Raw genomic sequence first — 18,762 nt, forward strand, 5'->3', positions numbered from 1 at the left:
GACAAACACGGTATATACTCACTCATATAAACATATAACATAGGATAAACCTACTAAAATCTGTACATCTAAAGAAACTAATCAAGAGAGAGGACCCTGACTAAAATGCTCACTCCCCATCCCAAAAGGCAAAGAGGATGGACATCAGAAGAAGAAAACAGGAAACAAGCTAGAAACCTGCCACAGAGGGCCTCTGAAAGGCTCTGCCCTGCAGACTATCAAAGCAGATGCTGAGACTTATGGCCAACTTTTGGGCAGAGTGCATGGAATCTTATGTAAGATGTGGGAAATAGTAAGATCTGGAGAGGACAGGAACCCCACAAGGAGAGCAACAGAACCAGAAAATTTGAACACAGGGGTCTTCCCAGAGACTCATACTCCAACCAAGTACCAGGCATGGAAATAATCTAGAACCCCTGCACAGATGTAGCCCATGGCCATTTAGTGTCCAAGTGGGTTACATAGTAATGGGAAGAAGGACTGCCTCTGACATAATCTGATTGGTCTGCTCTTTGATCACCTCCCCCTGAGGGGGAAGCAGCCTTACCAGGCCACAGAAGATGACAATGCAGCCACTCCTGATGTGATCTGATAGACTAAGATCAGAAGGAAGGAGAGGAGGACCTCCCTCATCAGTAGACTTGGGGAGGGGCATTCATGAAGAAGGGGGAGGAGAGGGTGTGACTGGGAGGGAAGAAGGGAGGGGCTTATGGGGGGATACAAAGTGAATAAAGTGTAACTAATAAAATAAAATAAAATTAGAAAAAAAGAACTAACAGGCTTCTGGTTGGATAGCTGAGGAAAGAAAACCCAAAACTCCTATAGGAGGGGCTGTCTTCTTAGCTGAGAGATGATAGGAAGAATTGCTACATGAAAATTCAACAAAGCTTAAGCACATAAGGCTAGCTAGCACTGTTAGGAGAGCTGACTCATCTCTCCCAAAATACTTAGGCATCTTCCCCACGGGAACGCCTATGCACCCACACGGCCAACTCCTAGAGGTTTGCACACTCTTTGGGAGTAAGAAACAGGTGCTGCCAGGCATCCTCATTCCAGAGGAATTCTGTTCTTCCTCCTGCATAATTCCTGTGTTTTCCTTTATGGTTTTTATGGTTTTAATGGGTTTAAATTGGAGGTTGTGGGGTCAGGGGGGAATTCCCTCCCTCACTGTCATTCTGCAAAAGGCGTTGTGAGCTCTTTTTTTTTTTTTTTTTTTTTTTCTGGGAGCCAAGGCAGCAGCCTCCTCACCTGTGAAGTACTGTGTTATTTAACACTCATAAAAATGACACTGTGCTCCTCCACCAGCCTTGCTGAGCCCGGCAGAATCTGTCCTTTCGGTCTTGGGACTGCACTGACCACCACAGAATGCCCATGCTCACTTGTGAGTACCGTGAGCACGTCCCTCGGCCTGGGCAGGGGACAGCCTGTGATGTATGCATGTGTTAGCTTTTTCTCCTTGTTTCATTTGTTAACTAAACTAGAAATGGCTTGCTTCTGAAAGGAGATACTCCTTTTCTGGAATATTCAACAATACAGCAGCTCTAGTTTTTATCTGATCTCAGAGCAGGAGCTGCCCTGCTGAGCCCCAGGGCGGAGTATTTGCTGATAGCTAAGTCATGTACACTATGGGCTCTTTCTTAACTTACTAGGAGTTGGGTAATAGCTAGGAGACTCAGCTCTCAAATGTTCCTCTTTGAATATGTACCTGATGTCTGGTGAGATAGCAGCATTCCCATATATACTGGCCCCTGGTTTTAAAGGCTAGTAAGGGCTAATAGCTTTTGTTAGTATGTTTGTGGTGAATCCTATCAGGAAAGTGAATCTTTTTATGGTGAGTTACTGAAAGCTTCTTCTACCCCAGGTCAAAACTAAAATTTTATTGTGAATAGCATTTCTTAGTTTTCAGTGTGGCTGCTGGGTAAGTGAGCTTTCATTGTGCATCTGGAAGAGCAGGTGAATGCTCTACACTTACGCAGGTAAAAGGGTTTTCTTGGTTAAGCGGTGGTCATTGAGCACTGCCTGTATCCTGACAGGCGCCATCGCATATAGTCCTCGTGCGAACACCACTTCGTCTGACTCTTAGGGAAACTGGGGCTTACGAATTACAGTGGCTTTGTCCAGGTAGAGCCGCCTGCTGAAGGATCTACAGCTGGCTCTGACCCTACATCTTAGTGTCTCTAGAGTAGGAAACCACGCCCAGCACTTGGTTTGCACTTACAATAGGGTGTCCTGGGGCTGACTTCTGAGAAATTGTCCCCTTCTGTTGCCCTGAGACGAGGTGTTTCTTCATTCAGGTAAACTTACATCCCAACATTCAATAAATGATGTGGTAGATAGCACCTCTAAAAAGCTCTCTTGCATACTGTCTTTTGGATGTGGTCTCCTGGTCTCTCTGTTTCATACATGCACACTCTAGGCCTTGTTTATCTGGAGCTTGGATGTTTTCTTAGAGTTAGATTCTGTTTTAAAAGTCCAGGACAGTTGTGAAAGCCTCGGCAAAGGTTTCCTAATTTGTCTTTTTCTTCGTCGGAAGACAATCTTACCATAGAAGGAGCAATGCCCTCAATTGTCAGGTTTGCTAAGGACTGAGAGAAGTTCTTACAGGGTTTCTTATCTTGGTGGTGGTGGGGGTTCCTGACAGTCACTTGATTTGCCTAATCCATGTTTATAGGAAGAAGATTTGGTATACCTTGATTTTGAGAAGTTTCATGGCTTTGGTTACATGTTCAATGGAGGTTTTGGCATCAGAGGCATTGAAGAGCCCTCAGAACTAACCGTGGCCTCCTTCAGCTCAACTGCATATCTGTCATGAGCCTGGGCATGTATTTTCATCTCTCTACGAGTCCAGTTCTTCCTCCACTTCCTGAGACAATTTCACAAGTTCCTGACATTATGTCTGAGCCACATGGAGCCTTAAAACTTGGTCATAGCCCCCATTAGAAAAGAGAACGTATCTGACTGTGTTCTGAAAACCTTGTCAAAGGGTGGTCCTTATTCAGTCCTTTCCTTACAGCTGCCCCTGCAGGCTACCAGCATGCTAAGACAGGGCATAGGAACTGCATTTCTACGTTAGTTCAGGGTTGTTCGGTTTTGAAAAAAATATTTAAGCAGCTAGGCGCTGCCTGTCAGAAACCCTGCCTCTGGAATTCTGTCATTATAGGTATGTGGCTGTCAGAAAGTTTTAGGATAAGTCTGTTGGATCCCCAGTGGCCTCATCAGCATGGGGAGTGAAGACTCAACACATGAAGCTGCTGTGAGGATTGCATGCATACAGTGTTTGGCTTGCATAATTACTCAGGGAAACGATAGCTGAAAAATAGACTGTCAATGGATTGTAGCTGCCGAAGTTGGGGCCAGACATTAGGATTCGCCTTAGCTTCTTGGTACCTGACTGTGCTCTGGATGAAAGGGGTTCCTTAAGTCCTTTGTATAAAGTTGAGTGCAAGACACCCAATCACTGAGGCATTTACTCCAATTCTCACTTTTGAGCACAAAGGTTTCTGAGCTCTCTTCCTTGGGTTTAGTACTTTGCTTGGTGAAAACCCAGAATGTTAAGGCCCTTGTTTTCTTGGAATTTCTGTCTAGACTTGTAGGCTAGTAATTGACACCCAAACAGAGCAGAGGGAGGTCATTTTACACTCCAAGGCTCCCTTCCAGGAGGGAACAAACACAACATGGGAATCCACAGATCTCCAGGAGAGGAAGGAAACTTCCATGTGCCTAAACAGAAGCTGATTTACTTCATGGTCTGATTGACAAGCAGGATGTGCCAGCTCTACCTGATTCCACTACAGTGTCCAACAGAGGTGCTACCTGGCATCAACTGGGTGGGGTATCCAGCATGGTAAACTGCAGCACTTAGTGTTTCTCGGGGGAGTTTGTGTCAACAAACTTCTGTGTCTACTGTTCCTGTACTGTCCTGTACGGCTAAAAAGTTTTATGCCTTTATATCTGAAGCTGATGGCTCTGATGGAGAGACAGGAGAAACACAAAGCAGATACTTTAGATGCTGGCCTGGGGGCTACAGAGAGGTGGGAAAGGTGTGAACTTTCCCTGTTGAGTCTACAGGCTCAGGACTACCTTATCCAGGGTCTTTCTTGCCTGGGTGAAGGTCATCAATTCCCTGTGGAGTTTGGGTTTAATTTATCTGTCTCCACACATCCTGAGACTTGCATTCTCTGAACCATTTGGCCCATGTCTTCCTAAATCTTCTAGCTTTCAGGGAACAGATTTCAAGCATTCTTCTCTACAGTGAACTGTTATCAGAAATAAAACCCTGCTGGGAGCCATGAGCTAATGGGAAATTTAGTACATGCTCAGGAGCTTGAATGAATGGTGGTCCCACATCATTTCTGGCCACAACTGGTGACTTGGAAATGCCAGGAACATTTTCTTATATAATATACTTCCCACTTTATAAACAGTTCCTCCCGGGGCCACACCCCCTGTTTTAACCTGGAGAGGTGGAAAGGAGTTTGGGCTGTGTGCTAGTGACTCATCCCCTGAAGATCCCTGGCTAGACATACCTTCGCACTTGAGCAGCACCTGTCCTGGCTGTGCCCAAGAGGAGCCATGCAAGGCCCTAGCCCTAAGGATTTCCTGACACTTAGGCAGAAGCTCAGCCCTCTCTTAACATGTTCCCACATCCCTGAATCTTAGCTTCTGCAGGGTGACAATTTGCATAGGTTTTTGAGAACCATCTACTTGATGGTACAACTCATGGTTGTTCATAACTGAGTGAAGGTGACTCAGGACATCTGTTCAAACAGCAGCATATCTCCCTGTGTTGTGCAAAAGTGCAGCAGAGGATGTCAAAGAATCCTAGCAATAAGATGCACTTAGATTTGTGAGCTGAAGTCGTTGTCAAGCTAGCAGAGGACAACGTTTAGATTGTGGCAAGAAACTCAGAGCATAAAATTGACCTCTTCAAGCATTTTCAAGTGTGAGGTTCACTTGTGACGAGTACATTTCCATTGCTGTAACTCTCATCATCCCCCATCTGCAGCCCTGTTTATCTTACAGAACCAAAATCCCATTTCTATCAAGTATCAACTCTATATTTGCCTGTCCTCACCCTCTGGCAACCATTATGAAATTTTTCTAAATCAAACAATAGCACTATAAATGCACAAAATGTTTTAAAATATTATGTAAAAATCTTCCATATTTTCTAAATAAAATTTATTCTCAACAAAAATGAACACAAACCAAATTCAAGAAAACATCAAAACAAGCATTTACCATCATTAAGTGAACTTCATTCAGGAATGTGGGGATGGTTTAACACAGTGGTTCTCAGCCTGACTGTTTTTCAGAACACATAGATATTTATACCATAATTCATAACAGCAGCAAAATTACAGTTTTTTGTAACAAGTGAAAATAATTTTATGGTTGAGGTCACTACAACATGGAGAACTGTATTAAAGGGTTGCAGCATTAGGAAGGTTGGGAGCCACTTGTTTATATAAGCAAATAAAAAATGTTCTTTAAGAATTTTCTTTCTTTGCCACAAATTTTTAATAAAGAATGAAGAATTCCAATTGTCCTCAGGAAAGAAATTATATAGTATTTTTTGATTGACATTTCTTACCTCAATGTTTCATCCAGTCTTTAATTTGAGCAGTCTTTCAGCTATTTTATTTTTTGTATCTTTTACTAGTATGAATACCACATGTATTTTTTTTGCAATTTACGTGGTATTTTTATTCAGAATTTATATTCTTGCCATCATTTAATAGTATAAAAACAAAGTACTTGTTTTTCCATTTGGTGTTAACTTTCCTACTCAGTGGAATATTTAACTATTTAATGGTTCTATGCACTGTTATTTCAAAAGACATGTTCTCTAAAACTCATTAAAGCTGTACATGTGTTTGTGTATGTATGTGTGAAGACATGTACATGGTACATTTGTGTGTGTGTGTGTATGAACTTCAGAAAGCAACTCCCATGAGTTGAGATGAGATTCCCTCCATCCCCCATGTGAATTCTGGAGATTGAACTCAAGTCATAAAGCCTGGCAGCAAGTGCTTTTACCCACTGAGAAATCTTTCCAGCCCACAGATCAATAAATGTAATGTGTCACATAAATAGAATTAAGGACAGAAAACACAGACATTTTGATAGAAACAGAAAAAAGTTTTCAACAAAATTCAATTTATGATGAAAATCCTAAAGAAACTCACAATAGAAGGAATATCCACAACATAATAATGCTGTATTTGAGCAACATACAGCCAATATTATATTAATAAATGGGGGAAAACTCTAAGCATGTGCACTAAAATCAGGAACAAGACAATGATGCCCATTTTTAAACTTATTTAGTATAGTACTTATATCAATATAGAGAGCCAATAAAACAAGACAAGTATATTAAAGGGCTACAAATAGGAAGAAGTTGAAGTCCCATTATCTTCAGATGACATAATTCTACATAGGAGTTGGTTTAAGGCTCCACCATGACACTCTTAGAGCATATAAACACTGTTACAACATAACAAGAGATCAGACTAACAAGCAAAAATCAGTGACCTTCATAATTACCAATAACAAACATGCTGAGAAAGAAATCACTGGATTAATTCTATTTATAATTCACTCAAAAACATAAAGTAAAATATCTTGGAATAAACTTAAGCAAGTATTCAAAAGACCTCTATAATGCATATGTTAAAACACTTAAGAAAGGTAATGAAGAAAACATTAGAAGACAGAAAGACATTACATTCTATTGTATTAGAAAAATCAATATTACAAAGAAGCATTTTACCAAAGTTATTTACAGATTCAGTGCCACCCCAATGAAAATACGAACATCATTCTTTTTCTTTTTTTATTTTAACTTTATTTATTTATTTAATCGTTCACTTTACATCTCAATTATAGCCCCATCCTCCTTTCCTCATGGTCCCACCCTCCATCTCTCTTCCCCCCCTTCATTTTCTCTACCCATCAGGAAAGCACCCTCCCCCAAACTAACTCACCCCAGTACTTAAGATTGCCTCTGGACTGAGTGTAACTTCTTCCTCGATGGCCTGGCAAGGCATCCCTACCAAGGGGAAGTGATTGAAAAGCATGCAACAGAGTCCATGTCAGAAATGGCTCCCCAGTCCCCTTACTAGGCAACCCAAAAGAAGACCAAGTTGCCCATCAGGTATATATGAGTAGGGGCTCTAGATCCAGTCCATGCATGGTTCTTGATTGCTGTTTCAGTCTCCACAGGGGCCCCTGGGCCCAGGTTAGTTGGCTCTGTTGGTCTTCTTCTGAAACCCCTGTCCACTCTGGTTTCTTCTACCCTTCCCCCAACTATTCAACAAGGCTTCCTGCACTCTGCCCAATCTTTGTCTGAGTCTCAGCATCTGTTTCAATCCTTTGCTGGGTGGAGCCTCTTAGAAGACAGCTATGCTAGGCTCCCATCTGCAAGCACAGCAGAGTGTCTTGTTAGTGTCAGGGGTTGGCTCTCTCCCATCATTCTTTACAGAAGAAATACTCCTAAAATTCATTTGGAAACACACAAGACCTCAAATAGCCAAAGCAACTCTGAGCAGAAAAAATATTGCTAGAGAAATTACCATACCTGGGTGCAAGTTCTACTACAGAGTTGTCATAATAAAAACAGCCTGACAGTGATGCAAAAAGCAGACATTTCTCTCCACGCAATAGAAGATCTATAATAAAACCACGTGACTACAGCCACATGACTTTTTTACAAAGATGGCTAATATATTTATTTGAGGAAAAAACAAAGAGATAGTTCTGGAAAAACAAGGTACCCACACATAGAAGAATAAATACAAAATTAGAAAACTACACTGCTATGAACATAGTTGAGCGAATGCCCTTGTATGGTTTAGTGTCTTTCAGATATATGCAAAGGAGTGGTATAGCTAGATCTTGAGTTAGCACTATTCCTAATTTTCTGAGAAAGTGCCAGATTGATTTCCAAAGTGGAAATATATATAAGGTTACATTCCCACCTGCAATGCAGCAGGACAGGAGCCTTCTACAGCAGACCTCTGAAAGACTCTACCCACAATTGTATCCAAGGAGATACTTAGACTCATAGCCAAACTTTGAGCAGAGTGCTAGAATCCTTATGGAAGAAGAGGAAGGTAGAAAGACCTGCAGTGGACAGGAACTCTACAAGGAGAAAAGCAAGCCAAAATACGTGGGGCCCAGGAGAGCCTGCAGAGACCAATACTCCAACTAAGGACCTAGAACCCCTGGTCAGAGGAAGCCCATAGGCTGCTCAGTTTCCAAGTGGATTCCCTAGTAGGAGGGTCAGGGGTTGTCTCTAACATTAATTCAATGACTGGCATTTTGATCACCTCCCCATGGGAGGTGTAGCCTTGCCAGGTCACAGAGGAAGATGATGCAGCCAGCCCTGATAAGACCTGATAGGCTAGAATCAGAGAGAAGGAAGGAGGTCTTCGCCTATCAGTGGACTGGGGGAAGAACATAGAAGGAGAAGAGGGAAGATGGGTGGGACTGGGAGGAGATGAGGGAAGGGGCTACAGCTAGGATACAAAGTTAATAAATTGTAATAAAAATGGGACTTTGCAATTCTCAGGAAAATGGGTGGGACTGGAAAATATACTAAGAATGGAAATCCAGGATCAGAGAGTCAAACACTGCATGTTCTTTATCATACATGAAACATAGCTCCCAGTTGTTTTCTGTACATGATCTCTATATCTATCTATCTATCTATCTATCTATCTATCTATCTATCTATCTATCTATCTATCTGTATGTGTGCAGATAGATAGAGAGAGAGATATGTCTTATCTATGTAAGACTAAGAAAGGGTGGATTGACAGGATACTAGAATGAAGCCTATGAGAAAAGAAAACAATTATTTTCTCCAGAAATTACCCTGTGATTAAATCTTAGTAAATGTTATCTAGGCTCTATTTAAAATTCTAAAAGTCGTGGTTGATTGGATTAATATCTAGCTAGAAAACGAAAAAATTCTGATTGTGTTCTGCTAAAAATTTTTGTTTAAATATTTCCAGATATATTTCCTCCGCTGTTAGTCATACCACTGGAAATGTTGTGATATTCTGGTATTGCGAATTTCTACACATACAGCTGCTTCCATTGAGTTTAATTTTAATTTAAAATTTGATGTGTTTTATCATCAGTGAATTATCATCATATATACTTAAATTTTCTAAAGTAAAAGTACTATATTAAGTGGTACTGAGGCTGTGTGGGTGAGGTATTATATAAAACAAAGAAGTTTATTATATAAATGTATGATTTCAAACATTTGGGGTAAAAAAAAAAGGAAAGCTGTACATACAAATATGAAGAATGTTTTCCTACAGCATCCCCTGCCTTCTAGAGGTGTTCAGTAAGAGATAAGTGTGGTGCCTCTACCTTTTCACAGAAAGAACAGGAATGAGAGTGACTGGTGACTAGCCCATATGTCCCATACATACAGCATGGTTTTCTTGACCTCCATGTGTGTAGTCACGTATAGTGTCACTGAAGGGTCTCCTTGAATCCATACATACTTCAGGCAGGGATTTCACATGAGTTTTCTATAGTGTTGCTTTCCAAATATGAAACTGCCTCTCAGTAAAACTTAAACTAATGACTATACCAGCATGTTTCATGCGGATTTCTATAGTAGACTAATTGCTTTTGCCAAATGAGGTAAGAGTTATAGCTAGAATAATGCTTTTTTAACAGTTTATTACAATCCATACATTTCAGATGTTAGGATTTCTCTGGTCAGTGGCAGGCTTAGGGTATTTTCAGCTCCCTCTGGAGTTTCATGCTGAGTGTAGAGATGTGGACTCTTCAGCTTGGTCATAGGTCTTTCCCCAGGCCTGCCACACCCAGAGATGAACACTCAGAAACTGTGGTCTTCAAGAGACCAGAATAAGACAAATAGGTTAAGGGCACAGTGCCACGAGGCTCATATACAGATGGGGCTGCTCCAGATAGCTGACCAGTTGTCAGGGCAGTGGAACAGACAGAAGAGAGGTTGAAGACCAAGACTCCAAAGGTATGGTTATCAGTATAGTCTGGTGGAGCATTAATGTGAGGTGTCACAGAGATGGAAACACCTTCCATCACTGGGTTGAACATTTATTGGGTAACATCTATTGTTACCCATGTTCAGTGCATTGCCAAGATTCTTCTTTGACATAAGTGACATGAGATTTACATTGTGGTGGTGAAACATTCTGTTTCTCTTAAATGTTGGCTTACTTGCCTTGTCTGCATACATGATGCTCACATACACACATACACACTGTCCTGAGCAAACAGCTCTACTCTGAGAACTACGGCTTTTCAGGTTGAATCAGGTCATAGTCAGGGTGCTATATCAGGTAATTTGTGGGGTGCGCTGTGAGGGACAGCCCTGAGAAGATCCCTGAATACTGTGGAAGGAGCCTAGGGGCAATGGAGCTGACTGGGGAAGAAGCGGGTATGTGACTGTGCAGTATGAGCTATTGGACCCTGGATTCGTGAGCCTGGGAAGGTTAATGGAGTGTATCACATGATGGGGACAGATTGCCCTTATTTTCTATAATGCTATGCTCCCAGAGTAGCACTGAACACTGAGCTGCTTCCTGCTTGAGCCTGCTATGCTAAATTGGAAAATGTATTTCTTTTTTTCTTTTTTTTTCTAAAAATTACAAAATTTTGCTATTGTAAGCACATTTGGGAGGTTATTTGGAGACTGGGCTTCTGGCTTGGCGTTAAGACTAATTGATGAATTTCTGCTTTCATGTTTTCAATCTTTTTTTTTAATTTTATTTTTTTCTTATCAGTTACATTTTATTAACTCTGTATCCCAGCCGTGTCCCGATCCCTCATTCCCTCCCAGTCCCTCCCTCCCTCCCTCATCTCCACCGTGCCCCTTGCCAAGTCCATTAATAGGGGGGAACCTCCTCCCCATTCATCTGATCCTGTTTTATCAGGTATCTTCAGGACTGGCTGCAAAGCTCTCCTCTGTGGCCTAACAGGACTGCTGGTCCCTTGGGGGGTGGGGAGGCCAAAGAGCCAACCATTGACTTCCTGTTAGAAATAGTCCTTGTTCCCCTCACTATGGGAAACCAATTGGTTACTGAGCTACCAGAGGCTACATCTGAGCAGAGGTTCTAGGTTACATTCATACATGGTCCTTGGTTGCATGTCAGTCTCAGAAAAGACCCTGTGCCCAGATGTATTTGGTCCTTGTGGAGCTCCTATCCTTTCCTCATCAGACTAACTCCCCTTCTTTCTTATGATTCCCTGTACTCTGCCAAAGGTTTGGTCATGAGTCTTTGCTTTGAAAACACTGCTAGTTAGAGTCTTTCAAATGCGCTCAGTAGACTCCTGTCATATGTTCAATGTGCATCCCATCTGTCTTTCTAAACAAGGATTGATCATCTTACCCCATGTCCGCTCTCTTGATTATCTTTTTTAGGTGTACAGATTTCATTATGTTTATCATATCTTATAGGTCTATATAAGTGAGTATATACCGTGTTTGTCTTTCTCCTTCTGGGATATTTCACTCAGGATGATCTTTTCTAGATCCCACCATTTGCCTGCAAATTTCATGATTTCCTCCTTTTTGATTGCTGAGTAGTATTCCATTGTGTAAAAATACCACAATTTCTGTACCCATTCCTTCATTGATGGACATCTGGGTTGTTTAGAAGCCAAAACCATTCAATGGAAAAAAGACAGCATCTTCAACAAATGGTGCTGGTCCAACTGGATGTCCACATGCAGAAAAATGAAAATAGATCTATATTTATCACCCTGCACAAAACTAAAGTCCAAGTGGATCAACATAAGACCTCAACATAAAACCAGATACTCTAAATCTGTTAGAAGAAAAAGTGGGGAACAGCCTAGAACTCATTGGCACAGGAGACAACTTCCTGAACAGAACACCAACAGCACAGGCTCTAAGAGCAACAATCAATAAATGGGACCTCATGAAACTGAAAAGCTTCTGTAAAGCAAAGGACACTGTCATCAAAACAAAACGCCTGCCTACAGATTGGGAAAGAATCTTCACTAACCCTTTATCTGACAGAGGACTAATATGAGTATATACAAAGAACTAAAGAAGCTGAAAAGCAGCAAACCAAGTAATCCAATTAAAAAATGGGGAACAGAGCTAAACAGAGAATTCTCAACAGAGGAATATTGAATGGCAGAGAAACGCTTAAAGAAATGCTCATCCTCATTAGCCATCAGGGAAATGCAAATCAAAATGACCCTGAGATATCACCTTACACCCATCAGAATGGCCAAGATGAAAAAATCAAGGGACAACACATGCTGGAGAGGTTGTGGAGAAAGGGGAACCCTCCTCCACTGCTGGTGGGAATGTAAACTGTACAACCACTCTGGAAGTCTATCTGGCGCTTTCTAAGACAATTAGGAATAGTGCTTCCTCAAGACCCAGCTATACCACTGCTAGGTATATACCAAAAGTTTGCTCAAGTACACAAAAGGGATATTTGCTCAACCATGTTTATAGCAGCATTATTTGTAATAGCATGTTTTCAATCTTTAAAAGGGAATTAACTGCTGTCCTTCAAAGAGACCAGATAATATAGTGATTAACATTTCAGACATGTAAATTGTCTGGGTTTGAGGGTAGCTCTACTTGTTTGTAACACTGGGAAAACGTGCCTCTCTGTTATTTAAAATACGAACAGTCTTACCATTAAGAGCAGCACAGATAAAAATATAACACAGTAAATAATGGGTCCTCTCATAGTAACAATTTCATTTTAAAAAAATTTTAAAAATATTTTTAATTTCATATAGCCCATATTGGGCATGAAACTCACCTATGTAGCCCAGGGTGGCCTGGAATTTGCTACTTCCTATTTCACCCTCCTGAGTGTTAGGGTTGTATGAGTGTACTGCTGCTTCTGGACGTTCTGATTTTTATGTCTATGAATGAAAAGGAAATGAGCAATAACAGTTAAAATATAGTATAACATACAAATATTATAACATAAATCTTATGGTTTGGGTTTCTATAAGTTAATTTATAACTACTTACCATACCAGAGAATAGCAACCAAGTGACATTCCTGTCTCTGCATTAACCATGGTGAGGACATCTGGAAGCTTACAGCCTGTTCTGGATCCCATTTGCTGCTTGTTCCCATTTCTAAATGATGTCTTGTGTTTCCTAAGTAACACACATTACAGTAGCAAAGCACATGTCATATCTGGCATCACCCCACTGGTAATTATTTGCTGTGTCTTTCTAGACTGTTACACAGACTATTGCTGTAATGTAATCCTCTCTAAAAATGTTTTCCTGAACAAATATTCTGAAGCTTATTTTAAAAGATTCTGATTTTGCTCATTGTGTTTCATATTTTTAATTGTGGGTACCAATAAAATAATTTATCATAAAATAATTTATTGTAAAGTAATTTGATTTTTATTGATATGTCATATTAGTTACTCATTTAATTTATGTCTATGAATTTATGTCTAGGAAATAAGCAATAACAGTTGAAATATAGCATTGGTATGTGGTATTAGATTATTTGTCTATGGTTAGAAATTGTGTCATCCTATCACATAGTATTGTCTCATGAGCATCTTGATAATAAATTTCTAGAAGGCTGTCTATTATCTTTGAAACTTCATGTCAAAATGCCTACAAAAGTCATCTGTGCAAGAAGGAGTCAGGGTGCATGGTGGTTTTTCAGTGCCTCTGTGTGGATCTGGCTAGGGCTGGCGATGCAGGATAGAGAGAAAGCAGGCGGGGGGGGGTGCACCACGATGTCAGCTGGGTATGGTTCCCACCTCTTCCTGACACTCAGTGATCGTGGGCATTCAAGTGAGCTCCCGATCATCTGGACTGAAAAATATTTTGTGATCTGAAACGTAACTATTGAATGAATAGGTGGTTATTAGGTACGCCAAGAAAGTTACTGTAACGGTCCCAATGAATGTGAAGTGCTTCTGAGTAAACCATAGCTACTATTGTAATAAAATACACAGGGTCTTTATAAATTAAGGCCTTAGTATATAAACTAATGCGTATACATTTACATAGATATGCACATAGCTTTACATGTGCTTATATAAACATACTTCTAAACATACGTGTATGCATGTACATGTATGATACATATACATGATTCAATATGTAAAATGGAGTGTCTACGCTAGTTGCCTTTCTTCACTATCTGGAGTAACCATCGGGTGGGTGTCTTGTTGACAGGGCCTAGGAGATTGCCTCTGAGTTTCAGGGAGCATTCAAGTCACAGTTTGAAATAAGGTGAAAATGAACACACAACAAGGGGTTGTGTGTTAGGGCACTACGACTCACTACAGTGCACATGTGCTGCTCACAGCTACATCCATGACCGTGTCTATATTTACGGTACCGCACTGAGGGATTTTCTCGATAATGTCGGATGGCTTTATTTGCCATCCAAATATTATCCAGTATTATAGATTCACAGATCCAGATCCTTAGACCTAGTCCTAGATCTTGAGCTGGAAAGGATGGAAGCAAGAACTTTGGGATGCCCACTTGCTTACTAGTGGTGAGCCAGCATGAAGAACCCAGAAAGGGCCAGGACAGCAAACTTGGATGCTCACACCTACACTTGACCAGGGTGGCTAGAAAATAGGACATGTTCCTTCCAGATGGGGACCACATTTTTAGGATGTTTCTTTTTCAGAAGCACTTTCAAAAATGCTTCCCATGGTGTTTCTTTGAACTGGTTTGGTTTTTACATGTTTGTGGAAGATATTATCTGTCAGTACTGGAGACCGCTGACATACTTTAAAAGGACCTCAAAGCTCTCAAGGTATTTCTGAAGCAAGCCGTAAATGCCTTGAAGGATGAGTCCTTTGGAGGCAAGCATAAAAGCCTCATCTAGTTTTCTGTGTTTTCGTTTTCAAGAAGGAAGATGAAGGCCCGTGCTCCACCACCTCCTGGAAAGCCTGCTGCCCAGAATGTCCACAGTGAACAGAAACTGCCTCATGATGCCACACTGGGTTCACAGCAAAGCCTGATCCACATGAAGGAGGCACTACAGAACAGCACCTTGGATATCACTGTGGTTCTGCCCAGTGGACTAGAGAAGCAGAGTGTGGTCAGTGGGAGGTAAGATCCTGGCACCTGGGCGGAGGTTCCTGTGTTCCTTTTCATGTGTGTGGGAAGAAAGGGAAGAATGGGTGTGAGCATGTTGTAATTAGTTCCATGTTGAATCTGACCAAGATTAGAATGCATGCTATAGATTGGTACAAGATGATAGCCTGGGAAATGTTCTCACTGGCAATAGTGTGGGCTGACTGGCTCAGCCAGGCTCTCCATAGTCTTTAGAGGAGCCAGGACTTCAAGCCTATCCTGATAAGAGTTTGGGATCAGAGAAAAGTAAATTTTCAAAATTACTTTATGTGATAATTAAACACAATGTTGATGAATATTGCTTCCAGCCTCTGTAAACACCCAGGACTGGAACTCTTGTGCTCTAAGATACCATGCCTTTACTTGTAATAGGTAATATCACATTGTCATTGAAAGTTTTACCACCAGCATAGTGTAAGAAGTAATTTTTCAGTAGGGTTCTTCCTTGCAGCCTTTGTCCTGGGTGCAGGAAAATCTTCACATTAGCATCAAAGGAGGTGTTTAAACTTGAGACTGACACCTTGTGGCATTTCCCCAGCCCACCTCAAAGACTGAACTACAAGAGTTTCTATGTGTGTTTGGTTATTTTATAGAATAGCCATTACATTCAGCACACATTTCCCACAAAGCCTTATAATGTAAGGAGTATGTTTTAAAATTTCATAGTTTTAAAACTGAGTTTAGAATGCGTGCCATTCTGCCAGTTTATTTACCATTTTTATATTTTGTCTCAGTTGATAGTTACTGCTTTTTCTTCTCTTAGATTGTGGCATCTGGATAATAATACACAAATCTTCTTTGACAAGCACAAGGAAAGGTGGTGTTCCTCCTAGAAAGTAGAAATATTTCTGAAAAATGCTTTCAAGTAAATGCATTGTGCTCTCTGGACCTTCAGTTGTTTTTTTTTCCCCTAAGAGCAGAAGTTATCACCATGCAGTTTTGTAAGATTGCTACTGAGACTACTGAGAGCCTCATCAATTATTCAGATAACGTTCTCTTCCTAATCAGGGAAGCTTAGAGTCAGGAAGAACCAGCATCAGCCCAGAATCCTCAGTGCCTGGCCTCCCTCTGGGTGCTACAGGCAAGGGTGTGTTTCACTCTTTAATAAGATGTGGGCTGTTGTCAGATTCCTGGCTCTTGTTTGCGTTTTTGTTACATTTTTTTCCTCTTCTGCTTAAACCAGTGGCTTTAGCAAAGAGTATGCTTGTTTTGCCCTAAACCACAGTTTACAAAATGTAGCCAGCCCTGAACCGTGCATTGCCTGATGGGGAAAACATGCTAGTGATAGAGAGCTTCTGACCCCAGTCTGCAATCATAGTCGGTTTTGATTTTTTTGAGCTGCTCTTGAATTTAGAAACACAAATAAAAGTCCCTATCTGTTCTTAAATATTAAGACATAAGGATCAGGCTTGGAACAGTTCCTGACTAAGGAAGAAAGTCTGGCAGGCCTTTAGGAGTGGGGTTGCCAGCTCTCTGAATGGTGGGTGGGAAGGAAGCCAGCAGTCCCATTGCTTTAATTGGGAGCACAAGTGAAGAGAATATCTTTGAAGACACAGTACCCTCAGCCCCGGGGGAGCTTCATAAAAGGCTCTTAAGTGTTGACAGTGTTGGGCTGTGTCGTCTTAGTGTAGAAAATTAGTCACATCCACATTGGTTTACACAGCGAAGGGACATCTGGCAGGGAAAGGCAAGTGTTCCTTTCTCCAGAATAGGGGAAATCTCTCCCAGTGTTCAGTCCTGTAATTCTTTCCCTAAGAACCACTGTACCCAAACACCACAGAAAAGACAAGTTCATACCTGTGCAAGGAAATCCATGTCTTAAGCCTTGTAAAGCAGTGCAAGAACTTCCACTTCCTAGTTATTAAATCTGTAGGAGAAGCTATTAAAAAGCATCATTATTTAGAGAAAAGTGACCTTACTCAACTTTCTTCCTTCTTTTCTACCTCCCTCCCATCTCCCCCTCCTTTTCTTCTTCCTTTCCTAATAAAGGATACTGTCTTTTCTGTGAAGAAATAACAAGATTAAGGGTCTGGCATTTACATCAACAAGCCTTGCTACTATAGGAAAGAAAATGTTTTCACTAACACAAAGCTTGATCATTTATAGAAGGTACTATGCTTGCTCTGATAATTGTCATATTCCAGTCCCACTGAAGGGAAGGATTGTTTTGTGAGTTCCTGATAGATTACTAAATATTAAAATGTACATTTATCTATTGAGCAGAATAAATAATAAATTACAAACTTGTGTGTGTCACCGGGAAAAGGGTATCTCAGGTGGCAGGGAAAAGCAGAACATTTGCCAAGCACCCCTCGTGAGAAGCAGGCAGGTCCATGTTGCAGAATATAGACTGGAGAGGGAGGCAGAGGAGCCTGCACATACAGACGTTCTTCTGCAGCCTGCACAAGTTATAAGAAACCTGGCTTCTGAGTACTAATTTTCTTTAAGCACAAGGAAAAACAAACATTAAAAGTGGCACATAAAATTTGCATGAATTTTTAAGACATCCCATATTAGTTCCTCAAGGATAATTCGGTTGAATCTGCCTCAGTCATCCACTGAATGAGGAACAACATATAGAAAACACATGCCTTTCCTACAAGCTGGACACAGAATGCTATCGACCAAGACTTCTCAACCTGTTGGTTGATGGGGGTTGAATGACCCTTTCACAGGGGTCACATATAAGATATCCTGCATTTCAGATATTTACATTACAATTCAAACAGTCATGACATTACTGTTATAAAGTAGCAACAAAATAATTCTATGGTTAGGAGTGTCCAAACATGAGGAACCATATTAAAGGATGGAAGCATTGGGAAGGTAGAAAACTACTGCTATACAGACTGAAGAAAGGTAACTTCTAAGACACTGCAGGTGAAAGACAATGAGGGTGGAGTTAAGAAAGGGTAAGAGTTACTGTGATCAGAACAGGGATACCTTCTGGAAGAACGTGTCCAAACCTGCTCTGGTAACCCACATCATATGGCATCACTACTGAACTGGACAAACACCAGGTTTTCCTGGATTCCTAGCTTAAGCTTAGCTCCTCTCTTGAGGTCAAAAATTCCAACCAACATTGCTTTCAGATGGTTTACAAGTTTAGTTGCCTTAAGAAGGCAGGCTTTTGACAGTTAGCAACCTGAAGCTCTATCTAAATACAAATCATTAGACTTTTTATAGACAGGCAACAGCTGCTGGGCCTTGAGAGATCAAGTCTCTGGAATTTTACTCCATTGTTCTCTCTCTAGTGCTTGTTGACCAGGACCCAGGGTTTTATGAAACTGGATCCTTGCTGGAGATTTCAGCTCAAATCTGAAGTTTTACATCTGGCCACAAGACTTCCCTATCTATACTCCCATTTCTGGTCACCTATCTTATTCATGACTGTGATGGTGTCTTGTCTACATGTTCCCTGGTGAAGATCCTCAGACTGTTTGCCAAGGACCTTGATTACATCTTGCCTTGCCTCTTTGATGCCACATGAACCTGTCAGACTGGACTTTCTCTCAGGATTTGCATTGACCTCATTGTATGCCTCACCCAGAGCTCAGGGCCACATGCTGGCCTTGGTCCATACAAGAAACTAGGACACACTGGAACACTTGATATTTGGCCATGCA

General features: G+C 41.1%; 1 protein-coding gene across 4 annotated transcripts in view; it reads left to right on the forward strand.

Moving 5' to 3' along the window:
* Positions 1 to 18,762, forward strand: part of Cobl (cordon-bleu WH2 repeat protein) — a 244,038-nt gene that overhangs the window by 76,956 nt on the left and 148,320 nt on the right. For all 4 annotated transcript variants that reach the window (XM_055623924.1, XM_055623926.1, XM_055623925.1 and 1 more), the window contains exon 2: positions 14,909 to 15,112. In XM_055623924.1, coding sequence (XP_055479899.1) covers positions 14,909 to 15,112 — 204 coding nt within the window. The remainder of the gene's footprint in view (positions 1 to 14,908; positions 15,113 to 18,762) is intronic.

The sequence above is a fragment of the Psammomys obesus genome, unplaced genomic scaffold (assembly GCF_907164565.1).
Source record: "Psammomys obesus unplaced genomic scaffold, mPsaObe1.curated_primary_1811, whole genome shotgun sequence".
Taxonomy (NCBI): Eukaryota; Metazoa; Chordata; class Mammalia; order Rodentia; family Muridae; genus Psammomys; species Psammomys obesus.